At 45.7% G+C, this 17,633-nt stretch overlaps 2 protein-coding genes across 2 annotated transcripts in view; one reads left to right on the forward strand and one right to left on the reverse strand.

Annotated features, from left to right (window-relative positions):
• The window catches only part of LOC119448623 (carboxylesterase 3-like), a 147,529-nt gene extending 140,885 nt beyond the window's left edge, over positions 1–6,644 (reverse strand). The window contains exon 1 of the mRNA XM_037711855.2: positions 6,597–6,644. Within this exon, the coding sequence (XP_037567783.2) occupies positions 6,597–6,644 (48 nt within the window). The remainder of the gene's footprint in view (positions 1–6,596) is intronic.
• A 6,551-nt stretch (positions 6,645–13,195) lies between these two features.
• Positions 13,196–17,633, forward strand: part of LOC119448624 (Down syndrome cell adhesion molecule-like protein Dscam2) — a 138,869-nt gene continuing 134,431 nt past the window's right edge. The window contains exon 1 of the mRNA XM_049666438.1: positions 13,196–13,217. Coding sequence (XP_049522395.1) covers positions 13,196–13,217 — 22 coding nt within the window. The remainder of the gene's footprint in view (positions 13,218–17,633) is intronic.

A 17,633-nucleotide genomic window follows, 5' to 3' on the forward strand; every position in this document is an offset into this window, starting at 1 on the left:
CAATTTACGAACTGCAGATGGTGCGTTTGCAAGACGTATCTACTTGAAATGAATCTCCAGGATCCCACCAGTTTCGAGATATTATTTCTGAAAGTGTGGAATGAAATACATGCGCGTTCCAGTTATTTTTGTGCTTCAACAAATAAAAGAGAACTTCGTTAAAAATGTAAGCGGAACAAAAGTGCATGTCTCGAAACTGGTGTCATTCTGGAAATTCGTTTCAAGGGAATCCACCGTCCAAGCACAACGGCTAATATTTGTGAATTGCAATATGTGCCTTAAAGTAATTAATTAGGACGTTAATTGGTGATTTTATTTAATTCGTTGAAGAATTGTTCGATTTCTCCTAGAAGTGACGTCTGCCTCTGAATAATCCAGCTCAAGGACTAGAACCATGTTATATGCGACAGGCTATTTTTAAAAAATTCAGCAAAACCTAAATATGATCACCCCATAGGTAAACACACACAACAAACGCTAAAGGAAGCAGCAATATAAAAAGAAAAGAAAAGAAATTGTCAAAAGCTTTCACAATCGCTTATAATTAAAGAAACGTGCAACATGCATTCTATAAACTTTCGACGAGCTTGGCATGAAGTTGCTCGTCTATACAAATCAAGCGCAATGCAAAGTCGGCGTATGAACTGCGACAATCACGAGTAGTTCCTGCTATGTTGAATTAGTTCGAAGGAAAGCGCATAAGCCGGCACTAACGAGGAAAACCTACGATAATAAGCTCAGATGACAGAAATTGTTCTTCGTTTTCGTTAATTGATATATCAGGAGAGGCTGCAGTCTAGCCGCTGGCACACACAAGTACAACAACAAGGCTTCTACAGATCTCTGTGAAACATTGAAGCTGTTTTTGTTGTTATTTTTTATGATTATATACGCCATGTTGTTGACAAAGGAAAAGCTGTTACGTGCTATCTATCCAGCCTCAGCACGCCGCGGTGCTGTTTTTGCAGCTGCTACAAGGACAATCAGCTCCTGGAAGCTCTGCTTACATCTGCAAACTTTTGTTCGTTCTTATTTCGACGTGTGCGTAGATCGAATCCCACTGTTTCTGTGAATAATTTGTATAAAAGGGGCGTGAGTGAGTAACCATAGCACTCAGGCCAGAGATAGACGTTGTTACCGGGAGGTTGCTTTTTTCTTTTTGTTTCTCGGGCGGTACCACCTACTTTCTACCAGGACGTATATCCTGCGACGCTACTTATCTTGCTGCCCAGAAGTGCCGGGCGAAAGAGAAGTATACTTGAAGTGGTGGTGGTTGTGAGCGTATTGCACTCAGCTTCTTCGGCAACGAGATATACCGAACCGTGTGATGGAGGCTTAGTACGCCGTCCGAGGATACTGAGGTGAGCGCGTGTGCAAGCAGCGACACAGCCGCAAGGTGCATGCATACATTATGCAACGCGCTGTCCATCTTTCTACACCGGCACTGCGGTGCCAGGCTCTGTTTCCCGTCATTTGCTTTCTTCATTTTCTGCGCTTGTCCCGATTCTCGTTTCTGCCGCGCCTGCGCGGTCGATATCTCGCCCAGCCCTGCGCGCAGTACGCCTGCATATCCCATATCGTTTCTCCGCGGTCACGTATCTCGTTTTGAAAGTTTTAAACAAAGACGGAGAAAATGGCGAACACTGGTTTTCTTCGCGGTCGTACAGGCCATCCACGTGATGTCCAAGGGAGGGATCTCGGTAGGTTGACCGCTATGGGCAGGTGTGAAATTTATATATTTATGCAATCGCTTCATTCTTCTCTACAATCTTCACTTATGTATGCGCAGATGCAGGCAGCGAATGCTTGGTGATCAGAGCAGGTGTCCAGGAAAGGTCATCACCAACGCAAAAGAATGGGCAATGCACGCGATTGCGAGGAAATGAACTCCACTGCATTTTTAAACATTTCTAATCTTTCACAGATCAAATGTCGATGATGATCCACGTACATGTTAGATTCTCAACCTCATATTCTTCACAAAGGCTGGCCAGGTTCCCTTTTTGGTAAAAATAAATGACAGAAAAAGGCAGACAGTTATGGCCCAATCTCTGTTTTATACTCCGCACTCGAACAAATAATATATCTGAAAAGGCAAACAACTAACGCGGAATGCAAATATTCGTGCTTCACTATTCTCTGTTCTGACTGGGAGAAGCGCCCTGTAAATCAATTACAAATTCATCTGCAGCGTCGTATAGTCTCCACGCTCGCTCCGCGAGCTTCGCGACCGAGTCAAGACGGCGGTGCAATTTCAACAAACGTCGCGCAGCCTTTATCTTATTTTCCTGCGAACGCTTGCTTCAAGCTCAATCAATTCCGGAGAACAATTTAGCTGTCATTCAGGAAGTGAGAACGTTAACGAAAAATAAGAAGAAAAAATGAATGTTTGCTATAACATGGTGTATCCACATCGAAAAGACACGTTCACGCATGTAACACGCGCAAGCAAAAAAAAAAAAAAAAAAAAACAGGACGCCAGGCTTCACGGTCACCGAGGAATTTCTAAATGAAGCGCACGTATATAGTGAAACGGAAGGCTTAACGACCATTTCTTCTCACCGGCATCACCCCACAAAAACAGATGCGTGCCACGGCAAACTTTCATTTTACAAACGGCGACAGGATCGGCTGCGTACAAGCGCGAGAACAAACTCGCGACTGCTTGCGCGAGGGAAACAACGAACGCATGCGTTATTGCATGCGCGAGTGCCACAGAAATGTGCCGTCGGCACTGAATGGAGAGCACAGTGCGCAGCATTCGTGAATTGTTTGTGCATTGCCGGCGCAGCGCACGCAATTTGCGTTCTAAATGTACATATCCTCCTCTTTCATTCGCGTGACGCTTCCCGTAATGTTTGCTCAAAGCGCTATCTGAAGCGCTTCGTTCAAATTTATGTATGCGTGGCGTACGCATCAGTCTTCTCGCTCTGTTTATTTGCGGTATTTCCGTTTCGTGCTTAAACAGCATCCCCAGGAGAAATCGGTCGATGAGTTAATTATGAGGTAAATCTAAAATGGCAGACTTCATTCTGTAAAAAAAAATGCTCTGATTGCGCACGTCCTCCCCCAGTAAGCACTATATGGCTGAAAACGTGCCTTGTAAGTGTGAATGAATTGCGAGATGGTATTGATATAGAGCAAATATCTTGCTTTCCTCATGCAATGCATGTATATGTTGAGTCAAAGAGAACGTAGCTCCATTACAAGGTTAAACGGACAAAAGAGCTGGCAGTTACAAGAATTACTGGCGTGAACTTGGCTGTCCAACGTCGCAAGCGAGCTCACTGAAACGACGGCTACGCTTAAATTCGATGTCCTTGAAACTATAGGCTGTAGCACGGAGCATAAATTAAGAGTATTACATGTATCACACGCCCCAGCTTTTCGTGGTTCTACTGGAAAGCAGCGAAGTAGGGGCTGAAATGAGAATGCTTTTTGTTCGTAATAGCCCTGGGCTATTGGCTGGGGACCTTCGCTATAATAAGCTCAACATCATGCTTGGCTGGCAGCTGATCTTACAGTTTCACGGGTAAGAATGTTTTTAATGCCGAAGCATTCTCTGCGTCATTCCACCCATATTGTGGGAGGTTGACTTTGTAACATTCCCTTCGTAACAGAAATAAATGTATGACCGAGAGTGGAGTCGAACGTCCGCCTTCAAGAAGACATTCGAGTTGAAGCCCAAGGCTTTAACTACTAGGCCCCGGTCACACATACACTTCTCTCGTGCCAAAGACGACTAGGTCTTTGAGACGTTTGGCGCGTGTGTCACGTGTCAGTTTCCTGTGTTCTCTCCTCGTGACAACTCGTGCTTTGCTTTCTTAGACTGCACGATCTCCGGGATCGGCTCGTATTCTCCATGTACTTCCCTCGAAGCACCTAACGCTACGTAGAACCTGTGGGACCCTGTACCGTCTTCGTGATCGGCACAGATCGAACAGTTTTTAACGTTTCATGGTCGGAGTGCAAATGCCATCGTCGGTTTAACATACACGACATATGACATATCCGTAGGTATACGTACGATTGTATAACACGTAGTCGTTGATGTTGTCACATTCGGCGTTTCTCGATTACGGTCTCAAATAGTCCCTATATATAGAACCGAACACTCTGTATGTCGTAAGCTCGCGTTGAATGGCTGGAGTAGAAATCATGCCGTCGGCGTCACATGATCGTCGTCATTGTCGTCTTGCTGCGGGCCTCACACGTGGCGAGGTTGTGAGGCCCGTCAGACGCGTCAGACACACAGCTGCTCGCCTGACACAAATACCTTAGCCCACCCGGTTACGCTCTGCGTTATTCCAAACAATGATTGGTAATCAGCTACCAGCAAAATGTGTCGCATAACATTGATTCCCACAGTGCGTGGGATCTGCCTCATCTTTTGTTAATGTGGGTCTAGGTGATTTATAAAAGAATAGTGCAAAGGATTATGAGTGTGTTTTACTAGTATTTTACCAATGTTTTTGGATAGCAAGGACTGCTTCTATGTGTTTTTGAGAAAAAAGTCACAGTTTCGCCAGAAAGGCGAAGCATCAATTGCGATAGCAAATTAGTAGAGAGCTAGACGGAGTAAGGACAGTAGTTTTATAGGCTGCCTAAAGTTGGACACATTCGCTTACTAACTGAATTAACAAACATGGTGTCAGCGCGCACAAGCAAACATGAATAGATCACACTCGATGACCGCAGACAACCATTGTCAAAACGCTGGCGTGAGCAAGTGCGGTGGCAGCAGCAAGCGAAGGTTCGTGCGGTCTATCGCTTTAACGGAAACTGAGCGGCGAAAGCACAGCGCACACAAAGGTCAGAGCCGTGTGGAGATCGCTTTCAAGATACGGTGCGTACGAGAGCCCGCAGCCGCGCAAAGTACAAGTACGCATTTGGTGCTGCAGCTAAATGTCGCCTCCCCCTCCCTCCCCCTCCCTCCATTCTCCTACGGCCTTTCGCCCGACGGAAGATGTCGCGTTTGCTCTCCGCCGTGCATTCGCTCTCCGTGAAAGCGCGCGTTCCTCGCGAACTTTTACTCGCACATACAGCATACGCCATGCGGCGACTATTTTATCGCCCGTGGACTTTATACGGAACCTCATGGTGACGGCGACGATGACGATGCCGACGGCAGCAATCTGCTTGAAGTGTCGATATAATTGCTATCGCAATAAAACAACTGTCAATTCCCAATTCCCAGCGAAGACGCTGCAGCGATTATATTAATTGTACGAGTAGTCTGATTTCATTGTAAAGCTCTAGGTTAATTTACGTAGTGGCATTTCCACCGAAAGTGACAACAAAACGCTGGCGTTGACAGCCCACGTATACATACCAGTAAAGTGGAGGCACCTCTACGGTGATCATTATATATTATATACAGGCTAAGATACTGTTACATATGATATCATTGATTCTGAAGAGCGGGTCGTGCTTTTCTTTAACTCTGAGCTGTTTTTGCGTCATAAATGAAGCACGCTGCATCGCACTTTTCGAACAGTTGCGGTCACGACGAATCAGAATAGTATACGAAGGCCAAATTTGTGGGAAAAAATATCGTCATCATCATCATCATTATTCGCAGCAGCAGAAGTCAATTTTTACGTCTACTGCAGCACGAAGGCGATCTCAATTACCCCTGTCTTGCGCTATCTGATTCCAACTTGCACCTGAAAATTTCTTGATTTCATCACCCCACCTAATTTTCTGCCGTCCTCGACTGCGCTTCCCTTCTCATGGTATCCATTCTGTAACTGCAATCGCCCACCGTTTATCTGCACTACGCTATAAATGGCCTGCCAACTCCATTTTTTTTCTCCTCATGTCAACTAGAATATCGGCTATCCCCGTTTTCTCTCTGATCCACACCACTCTCTCTCTATGTCTTAATGTTACGCCTAAGATTTTTCGTTGCATCGCTCTTTGCGCATCCTTAACGTGTTCTCGAGCTTCATTGTTAAGGTCCAAGTCTTTCCCCCATATGTGAGCACTGGTAGAATACAATGATTGTACAGTTTTCTTTTCGCCGACAGTGGAAAGCTCCGACTCACGATTTGGTAATGCCTGCCGTATTCAATCCAAATCATTTTTTTTCTTTTTATAAATTTCGTTCTCATAATAAGGAACCCCTGTGAGTAATTGGCCTAAATAAACGTACGCCGGCACAGACTCTATAGAGGCTTAATAAAACTTCTCGGGCAAGTTGGTGCGATTCGGGAAACATGATTTTAGGGCACAAAAGAGACACACGCAAGGGAGAAACACACACAGACACACATAATGCCAACTACGTGTTGATTTATACAAATACAAGATGCGGCATAGTGCAGTTCCTGCGCATGCGCAACACAAGAGATATGACGTGACACTGAAGGATTATCTCTGCGGTTTCATCTGTGCGTAAAATCTAGAAGCTCAAAAACTCGTTTTGACCAATTTCCTGATGAACCATAATATAACTAAAAGAGGAAAGGACTAGCTGGTGAAACGTTTACCTGGCGCTCTGTGCTTCATAAGTTAAAAACTTACAAGCGATTGTTCGAAGCATTAACAAAACATGCAAATTTGGGGAGGCTAAGTACCCACGGGGACGAACTGACCTGGGCGGCATGGCTGCCGTTGACACCTAAGGCTGCCTTGGATGACATTATCGGATGTCATAGATGGCTCGTTGCTCCTTGTGCTGTTGTAGGCAATTGTGGGAAATTCAAAGGTTGCTTAGTGATTCTAGCGAAGTGGTAGCCTGGACGTATGGATGATATACGTACGAAGGGCACACAAAGACGATATATAAAATAACACGTATTTCCATCACGTGTATATATCCACGTGTGTAATTATACTTGTAATGTTTCGGGCACGAATCTAAAGAGCAAATGTCAATTTAAATGCCTCCCACGCAAAGGAGCACGACGTTGTCTATGCTAACCGGCATTTCTTTGCCGACACATGATTCCGCAATTCACGACTTGATCGTAAACATGCGGCTTTTACATGTTTAACAAGAGAAGCGGTCGAATCTCTAAATGCATCTCGCGAATTCACGCAGGAGGCCGCTCTCATTCAATGAGAGGCGTCAATGGTATTGGCTCTGAAATTCCTCACACAAAGCGCCTGGCCGCATCGCGTTGAGCCCTTGCCATTTCTTTTCACATATATTGTATCCATGGAAACAAGCGCCTATTTGTCGACAACTTTCTAAGAAAGAGACAGAGGATTAGGGGCAAGAATAACAACAGCGTGCGTTGATGAATGGAGGTTAGTTGGTTGTTGGCACACAACTTCCCTAAGCGTGAAAGTCCAGCTAAGTCCAGGTCTTCCATATGGCGCTCTTGTCGCCTCATGTTAAGAGTCTTCGAGATGCCACCTCAAGTGCGACAAGCTCGCTGCCATAACGCTCCACCAATGTTCCGCGTCGCGTGCCTTACATGTGGCTTTACGCAAGCGGATCCTGATGTTCCTTTCACGCAAGGCGTCTCCGAACGTATTTAGAAGCCCTGCGCCCATCGCTGTCGCTTTCGTAGAGTGTGGCTTTATTTTTACTTTTTACTCGTTCATCGTTTCTCAAGTGCTGGCGAAATAGTTGGCCTAGATAGAAGCACTCTTTCGCCTCCTAACGAGGCCGCTTGTCAGATAAGAACGCGCTGTGATAGAGAAGCGCTTGTTGGAGCTTCAATTCTCGGCCACGTGACGGAAATATATGCTAGCGCTTAAGAACTTTCCGAAAAAAAAGGCAAGTACGAAACGGGGGACAAATACAACTTGTGGAGACACTATACTGCAAGCTCTAGACGACAAGAATGTAGTTCGATTTTCAAGAAAAATGCTGCCGGTATTTATGGACTTCATGTTCTCATCGGTATTCAAGAGTAGTAGTTTTTGATAGAGCCTTGCGGTATATTGTAAGAATAAAAAAAAAATGGCCGGAACTGCTTTGACGAACAAGATGTCAGATTCTGCGATGCAACTATGGTAGCGAAAAAGACCCATTTCACCATGTTCCGAGCATGTGCGCAGTGACCCTGCTGGTGCTATTAAAGCAGGAGTCCTCGCCGCTTTGCGCTTTACTTGGGTTGAAAGCTCGCATTGAAGGGAATGCCGAAAACAATGCTATCGCAGACTTTTCCAGGAAATTTTAAGCGGAAGTTTAGTGGGTGCGTTGGTTGAACCCCGCTTTTACCGAATCTTTTCATTCTCACATCTATGTTTTTTTGAGCTCTAGGGCCAAGTGGGCTTATGGTGGTACAAACACAACATGCTTCATACCAGAGTTGCCCTTCAACTCGCTAAGTACTACTACAACCAGCATTCCTTGCGGCAGCGGTGGTGTAATGAAAGTCGTCGGGAAATTGTTCTATTCAGGCATGACGGTGCTACAAATATAAACAGAAGAATTAGAGCGGCTTGCCGTCGGGTAGAAGTGCACCCCTTAGCCCGAGCCTTCCGAATTTCAGCAGCTTCTCATATCGCATCAATTAAGGTTACGGAGTACTTAAAAAAATGGTGGTCCCAATTCCGCTTCGAACAACCTTTCTTCAATAATTTACTTCATTTTAACATAATCATATTCAATGTTTGTTGAGTTATCAGCAATATTCCAAATCTGCTCACCAATGTGTACGCCTACTAATGATTTAGGACACTGAATATAATGTTTACATGCATGAATTAAAACTATTTAAATATTGAGGCACGTCTGACGGAAACAATGCTTATAACACTTCCAGACAAAGTGGAATTTTTTGAATATTTATTGCCTCTTAAGTACTTCTGACGCTCATCTGGTTGACTTCCGTACGTTTCCTTTCCTGGCTTTATTTCTATCTCTCAAATATAACACGACCCGTGATGCTTGTACAGGACATCCTCGCTAAACTCAGAGCACCTTGTCACAGTAGCCCACTTTGGTGCAGCGAGTGGCCTAGCGCGCGCAATCTATTGGGTGCTTGTTTACCTCACCCTGCATTCTCTTCCCCAATCACGACCTGCGATTCTACTTTGGTCGATAAATGAATTTATTGTTGCTATTTTAAAACAAATTCTCTTTGCGAACCCACCCAGACTTTTCTGACTGATTGGTAGGTATTGCTGCTCTCTTTGCCAAATAGCCAATGCGCTGGAAAGCACTACCATCTTTACTACCCTTATAGGTGTCCTGGATGCAGGCCTAGTTTTCTGCAGAATTATCAAGGATAATAAAACAAATGATGCCTAAATATCATCATTCTAGCACATCACTGTCATCAAGAGCACATTTTCGTTAAACAAAATCACCGCCCCTTCCACTCTGTGAAGATGGTCGAACAGCGAAGCTGTGTTATAATTATAGTAGTTACACCGAGTGTTACAAGTGTTAAATTATTTTTCATTGTGGTGTTTTACGTGCCAAAATCACGATCTGATTATGAGGTACGCCGCAGTGGGGGACGCCGCAAATTTTGATAACCTGGGGTTCTTAACGTGCACCTAAATCTAAGTACACGGGTGCTTTCGCATTTCGCCCCCATCGAAATGCGGCTGCCATGGCCGGGATTCTATCCCGCGACCTGACAACTGTTACATGTGTATGTGTTGCACGTGATGCAATTGCGTAAACAAAAGTAAACACAGGTGTACAACAGGAACTTATATTAAATTGAAACCTTGCGAGGCGAGAAGAGGCAGCGACTTCCCCGGCTACTCGACGAGTGTCCAGTTCTCTGGTGAAAACCTGCCGAGCCGCCGCCAGAGGCATCGGCTACAGTCACAGAAACATGCGCGTTTTCGGTGCGAACACGGGGAAACGCGCACGGCGTTGGTAGCAGCTCTACGCGTTGCGCGTTATGCGAAAGGGCGCGCCGCACAGAAACACCTCTTGTAGCCTCTCCTCCTCGCGCCCAGTGCAGCCTCTCATTGTCACCTCCTCCCCCCCAGCGTGCACCCTCTCATTGGTCGCCTCATCCCTCAGTGCGCATCTCCCCGTCTGTTGGTCACGTGACCTGCCCTCCCCCGGCGCGGCTATCATCCTGTCCTGATCACGTGACCTGCGTGACGCCGGAAAGACGGCGAAGGGTAGAATAAGACAGCTCCGCTGTTAAAATACCAATCTTTTTATGCCTAATCTCCTAGGGAGGACTTGTTCGGCTAGTTCATGTTTGCTTAACGACATATTGTAGTGCGAAGGCACATGCCGCATGCGCCTGTGACGTGTGTCTGTGCGTTTCTTTGTTATTGTGCCTTCCCGCTACAATATGTCGTTATACTTTTCCAGGGTTTGACACCACTATTTGGGCGGTCTTTCGCTGAGCAGTTTGCTATTGCACGATCTCCAGGATCGGCCCGCCCTAGTTGCAGCGCCGACCCTGGATACAGTGTCATAGAAAAGGGGGCCGATCCTGCACAACATTAGATAGCACAAGGCCCGTTCACTCCGATCCATGACGTGATGACACCTGGCCCCGACTGCCATTTAATCTAATGGGGATGCTCCCGAACAAGCAACAGTGGTTTTGACGTCACCGCTTTCGTCACGCCAGCCTTGGCAATGGAAATTTTGGGCCACGTAGCATGACTGTCATGTACCGGAGTGAACAGGCCTTGTGCTATCTAGGTGGTGTTGGCCGATCCCGGAGATGCGTGGTCCCGTGGGCCTCGTGGTGGGCGTCTCCAAGTCTTGCCGTCTTCTCTGGCAGGCAGGTAATCGCTATTGTGGAAAACGATGAAGAATGTAATCAGTTGCATCGCATTTATTTATCCGTTTTGCTTCTGAGATTGGGTTGAATCTGCATATTTTTAGTACCTCATGTGGCTAATCAAGTGGTCATTCGGAACCCACCGAAGCTGCATCATTCAGTGAGATCCACCTCATCAAATAGCATTGCAGCGCCGTGATCTATCGTGATACCGGCCGGGACCCTAGCACGTAGGCGACACGGGCACTAAAAAACCGAGAAGGGCGAGGTCCTCAAAATTTCCACCATCCTTGTCGTGTCTCTCTATGTCCACGTCGTTTAAGCGCTATGGTGCCAGTATCAGCAACAGGCCAGCTAGACCAAAATATCCCTGATATTTCATGAAACTACCCTGAGGTATGTAGAGCTCCGCCAGGTTTCGAACAAACAGCTCACATGCTATGCATAGTTGCTCCTCGTAACTATCAGCGCGAACGTTCAGCAAATGAAACCAAGCTTAAAAAATCAAGCCCATAAAAACTGAGGCAAAATGACACGTATAAGATCCAGCCATTTTCAGGCAGGGAGAAGCGGGGTGCAGCGAGCGGAAGGTCAGGGAGAATCTTTGCTTCCCGCGGAGGCAGCTTCGCACGTGTTTTATTCATTTTTATTTTTATTGATCGATGGGGGCACACGTCGTCGACGCCTTCGTCCGGCACCCGGTGGTAGAGACCCAACAGCTTCCTCGGAGGCTGCGGAGAAGATGGGAGCTGTTTCTTTACCGCTCGGGGTCGGAAGAAGGGGCGAGTGGAAGTTCGGTACCGGCTATTATTGGTGAAATCAATCAGAGCTGGAACGACTTCCGTGGCCCTCTGCACGTCCACACGTCTTCTCCGAGCGAACTTGCCGCCACCAGCGCTAGAAATGGCCGGGGGAGACGTTGCCGAGGCCCGAATTAAGTCATCGCTCAGCGGTCAGTTCACTTCTCAAAGGGCGTCGTTCCTGATGTTCAGGCGCGTCTGCATCTGTTTCCTTTTTTTTTTCGCTGTTGCTTTGTCCTGTACTATATACGATACAGTTTGTGGCATTCTGTTTTTCCCCCTTTGCTTTTCTTTCCGTCTGTTTTTTCCCCCTTTAGCGCTTGCATTGCGCTGTGAACGTTTGTGGCAACGAGAAAGAGCGAATCGGGAAATTCTAACTGTGCTTTTCTTTGACCGATGCTGGAACGCTTGAGCGCAACCGGGGGCCACGGGCCATTTAGTAACCTTTGTGGACCGCGCGACCGTGCAGCCATGCAGTGATTTATGTATGTCGTCTGCTGGTGACGCACGAAGAATATACACGCAAACACAAAAGCAAGAATGTGTACGAAAATATATATATAGATGTATAGGTATGCATGGCAAAGAGCTTCAGTGCAGAAGCGAGGATCGAAAGGCTGTCGCGAGATAGGGCCATTGTGAAATACGCGAGACAGTGAACGGACCTGGTTCAAGCTATAACACTGGAACTCAAAGGTCGAAACGATGGAACGGTAAAGGCGAGATGTTTTGCAGCTAGGAGTTTAATACATTGTCTGGGCAAAATTTTATTGCGAGCAGAACTACATATATACAGGGCTGTTGGTAAGATTATTCTGCCAAGGATGCAGAACTTCCGAAGGTTTTCGTCCTTGGTTAACCACCCTACCTTTCCCCTTTCGTGTCTCTCTCTCGAGGCTGTAGTGACTGTAATCCTATTGCTTCTTTTGTGACGAATTGTGGTAAAGACGAGAATTATAATAAACATGGAATGTACACGTCTGTAGAGAAGCACGTTTCCCACTGCTGTTGCACGACAGGCATACATATGCATATGTATTATATTTGTAGCCTAAACATGAGCTTAGGCAGTTCGCCATCCTGATTTTCTCGATGTACTATGCTTAGAACGGTGTGTGTAGGTGTGGGCGTTTGTGTGTGCTGCCGCCGCACACCGATGATGTCAGCTGAATTCAAAACTTGCATGATTTTCGAATATTTCAGCCTGTGTTCGAGAACTACATACCACATGCGTCTGTCCAACCCGTCAATGAACAATCTCTGTCAATCAATCAATCAACGACATCCAGACCCTCTAAAAATTACGTTCATGGATCAAATGCTCAAGTGCTGCACCAAGGCACCAACAAAGTTCCAAGAAAACGCAGAGGCATGTTGCCGCAGCAGTTCTGGACAAAGCAAAACATCAGAGCCGTACATGCCGCCAAGCTTGCGCACACGTCAAACGCAGAGCATCTGCGATGCGCCAGACAGCAGCTTAACGCCGTGCCGCCTGCACCAGCGGGGCGGAAGTTTGCGACAGAAGGGGTGGGAGAGCGGCTGTCACACCATCGCGGACAAGCGCGAATCTCAGACAGGCTGCCAATAAAAGCGGTCGCCTTCAAGTAGCAGTCGGACAGAGTTTGACGCAGCGTTCGAGCGCCGGCATCGTCCTCGCCTTCGGGATTCTTACGATTGACCAAGGGGTCATTGTACCATTGGACCCGCAGCCGTGGCCCAGTGAGTAGAATGCCTGGCTCGGCGGCGGGAGGTGAGTGGCTCGATACCCACCGCCAAACTACCATCGGTTTATGCAACGCCTACCACGGCCAGGCGTCCGGCTTTTCCGGTGTGCGTTGCTTGGGACGCTGTCACATAGAGCGCTACGCTTGCTGTGCAAGAATTAAACACACAAAGCAACACGTCACTGTCAACAAACCAGTCTGACTGAGCTTTGATGCATATCTGAAAGGCCCCGCAACGCTCTCTAATTAAAAAAATTATTACTTGTCATGGACCCTGGAACTCAACTACTGAGTTCTGGGTTCCCTGCAACTATGTATATATATTTCATGAATGAATCGATAAACTTTTTCGTCTTCTTCACTTCTTGCCCTCTTCTGGAATGCGCTAGTGTTAGGCAATGTGCTCCTCCATCAAAGTGATGGATAAGTAAACAATATTCTTATCCATAGCTGCCATCCTACTGGTTAAATATAAAATGTTCCAAAACAACAGTATAAATGTAATTCGCCAAATCTGTATGCTACGCGCATATGAACAGTAAATATGGGCATATGCGCAGCGTGAGCAATGCGTAGACCTCTCGTAAGGTTTCAGGCAGTTTTAAAACTGTCGTAGGCTTGTATTAGGCTTTTATTCGACTAAATACCAGCGGCGACAGAGGAGAGAAAAGTTAAAAGCTTTCTAGGTGACCTCTCGTGAATGTAAAGCGAAGAGCGGCCACTTCAAGTCAGTCACACTACTACGCAGGAAGTATAAGACAAGCGACATTTCAAATGAACCTGCTGAGTACGGACTCACCACTGGCGAAACCAGACAAGGGAAGCGCTCCGTACGTTATCTGTCGTCCTCTTCACGATGGTTTTATCTGCGCTCAATATGTTCATTTGCGATTATCATTAACGAGCCCTAAGCCATGTCGTTCTGGTTATGCAATACGTTCAGCAGAAATACCGAACTCTCTGACGAGCTCGGTGAGGTACTGTGAAGCTGTACAGCTGTAAGTAAATTGTGACATTAAAGTAAACTGCTTTGTTAGCACAAAAACACGAAATAATGATCACATGCGTCGGCGTGCATTGGTACCAGTGGATTACTGATGATATTGTTTTTACTTGCCTTTACTAATAAAGTGCAGCACAATTGTTGCGAACGTAACGTCCACCATAGTTGAGCAAACTGAGGGATGCGTATTAAGTTAGGCATGCGGCGATACAACATTTTCCCCGTAATTATCTCAATAAAATGAAATTATCACAAATTCGACCTTCCTATTGATTTATGTCCACTAAACTATAGAATATATTTCATTTTCCTCGTATTTTTCAATGACTTCATTGTCTGTTTGCTTATTGTGGTTGTTAGGAGACTCTAAATCGAAGCCTTCCATTTTCCTTATTTTCCTCGCATATTTCATGTGCGCCATTGCTGACCTGAGTAATGACAAAGCCTAGACCCTCTTTTTCACCCCTTTCTTTCTCACTTCGGGAACTTCTCCATATGTTTAACCTTCTTTCGTCAGTCGCAAAGAGTAACATGCGAAATGGTGTAGCTTTCATTTACGTCACAAGCGCAACTCATTGTTACATCGATGTGTCCTCTGTTTTATCGGATCAGTAAATAAGGACAGGGTTGACCATCCCTCTAAGAAATATTAGGTGGCATGAGCAAATATATACGAGAACGGAGGCGCCGGTTGCCGGATCTGGTAACATGGACGAAGGGGGGGCTATACCAGACAAGACTTGCGTGTGGGCCGTTCATGCATACACCCTTACTTACGATGGTGGGAAATCTTTATCTGCATTGTGTGGCGCCTAATTGTGAAACCACAAATACTTGTCTCCAACAGCATAGCTTGCGAAGAGGTCGTATCTTTAAACTTTGGAGCTGAAATGTACCCCGATAACTGGATGAAATGTTATTTTATTACAAAGTAAAAGCGCAAAAGTGCGACGAACAGACTGCCTGAATTTGCATAGCCCACAGCCATGTATGTCTTGTGTGGAGAAGCCATGACCCAAACGAAATGACGATCAAACTTTCCACCATTAAAGTAGCGTAAGCAAGATTTAAACAAGATGATGAGAGCATGTATAGATAAAAAAGAAGATTACGACAACTCCTTTAACAAACTAATGTGGGAGAAAAGTACACAACCGCAACGGGCGCAGGAATGAATATCTAGAATGGGCAAGGTTACTGGAACATATAACAAAGAAGACTCTCGAAGAATAAGGTTGAAGCATAAACAGTATTTATCGAAGTATGTAGTTAGTTTTCTGAGAAATTATTCTGATCGAATAATTTCTTTTTTTTTTTTGCTCAATGTATCATTCGATGAAACGATCTTAAGAAAATTTGCAATTTTTGTACTCCGACCCGCTGCTGCAGCTCAGTGGCTTCGGCATTGTCACTGAGCAGTGAGCACTAGGACGAGGGCTCAATTCCCAGCCACGGCGGCCGCATTGAGATAAGGGAGGAATGCAAAAAACGCTCATCTACGTGTTCGGCACTGTTAAACATTTTACTCCCTTAAAAGCCAAGAAGGGTGTAAATACATCTGTAACTCACCCCCTTACACCCTATAAGGGTGTAGAGTTGTAGACCGATCTACACCCTCTCTCTCTCTCTCTCTTTTTTTTTTTTTGCTTTAAGTGTGAAAACTATTAACGTGCGGTGCAGTTTTGGGACGCAAAAACCAGACAATTGTTTTTTTGCTCTCGCTGGAATTCTACAATGCGTATTCACACTTGCCTCAGCTTACAAGGGCATACGAACTAACTGTTATATTGCAAGAGAAATCGGTATTACGCAATAGGTGCTCTTTTCGCGTGAAGGCCATTTGCTATGGCTTTCTCATAAAAGAAAATCGTTTTTTTTTCTTACCAAAAAGAGATTCAGCCCGCGCTACTGCAGCGTCTGAACTGATATATGGAAGCGGCTTAGGCGACGGAGACGCTATTGTAGGCGCCGTGCACTCACACGAAGAGCGATGAAAACGGAGCCAGGAAAGGAAACAATAAAAACAGGAAACGAAATTCCCCCGTCTTTTAGTTACATAGATCAGTCATTTCGTAGTCGAAGAAACGATCTCGAAGTTCAATTCGAAGACACGCTGTCTCGGAATCGATAGTCGAGACGCGCGGAAGCTCTTGCGCGAGGTTTAATGGGATGCGGGTATAGGCATTCATTCTTTTTGTTTGTTTTCTTTTTGCACCGTAAGAACAGGCCTTTTTCAGTTCAGAAAAAAAAGTAGCTAAAAAAGGGCAAAGGACTATATTTCGATCAGTCGAGATGGAAACGATTTTCGTGGCCCTCCCCCACCACACTAGAACTTACTTTTTGTCCTTTATGCGCCCTTGCCGAGGCCTTGAACAAAGAAACTTGTTCTGTCAATGCACTTTATCACCCTCGACAAGCACACTTGTGAACAATCTTTGCAAAGTGGTGCCGTCATACGCATTGTTCGTTAAATTTCGAGGCGTATATTGGTTCGTTTGAAGTGGCAGCGAAGATTGTTTTGAAATGTTCTTGGCTAGAGCGAGAACACCGTACAGAAATCTTATATTTCAGGATTTTTTTTTTCGGATGTGAACGTCCTCGTAGACGCAGCCCTCTAATACAAATGCGAGGCTCATACAACATTTTTCAAGCATGCGCGGGGACCAGTAAGAGCGCGCAGAAACAGCACGAAAATGTGCATGTGGCATCCCAGAGATTGCGAACCCTTTCAATGGGGATCACTCGTGTGTGATAATAATTTCACTTGATTATTTTTTGCGTACTCTAATTGCGTAAATGCGAATTCATGTGCTTTTATAAACACTACTACGAAAAACGTGTAAGCTCGACTTAATATATGAGTATTTAGTTTTATTAAAGCGAGAGCGTTAAGGGCGCTGTCTCGCAGGAGATCCGATGTCAGTGTCGGCGTCGGCGGTTGTCCGCAAACGCTCATTACACTAGGCCTACACGACACCGATTTGGTCTGCCGACTGTTGGCATCAGCGTTTTCCGTTCTGTAAACTGCTGTCGCCAACAGTCGGCGGACCAAAATCGCTGTCGTGTCGGCCTAGTGTGAATGAGCCTTTAGAGAAAATTATACTGAGGTATGTATATATGCCACGCCTTGCTATATGACATGCGGTTCATGATCATGCTCAAGTTGCTCATACCTTGTCTGACATTTTGGACAAAGTTATTCCTCGGAATTTGGAGAATGCCTAGCCCAGAAACAAATGTCACGAAACAAAACACCAACAGCGCATGCCATTTATGTTAAATCTTCTCAGATTGAAATATTAAAACTGCGAAAGAATAACAAAAATCTGAAAATGATGTAATCTTTTTCTGCGGCTGTGCACTATCTCCGGGATCGGCCCACGCAAGAGGCCATGTTTCAACCAGAATGCTCGTTTTCGTGCATAGCGTTCGCCGCCAG

The sequence above is a fragment of the Dermacentor silvarum genome, chromosome 4 (assembly GCF_013339745.2).
Source record: "Dermacentor silvarum isolate Dsil-2018 chromosome 4, BIME_Dsil_1.4, whole genome shotgun sequence".
NCBI lineage: Eukaryota > Metazoa > Arthropoda > Arachnida > Ixodida > Ixodidae > Dermacentor > Dermacentor silvarum.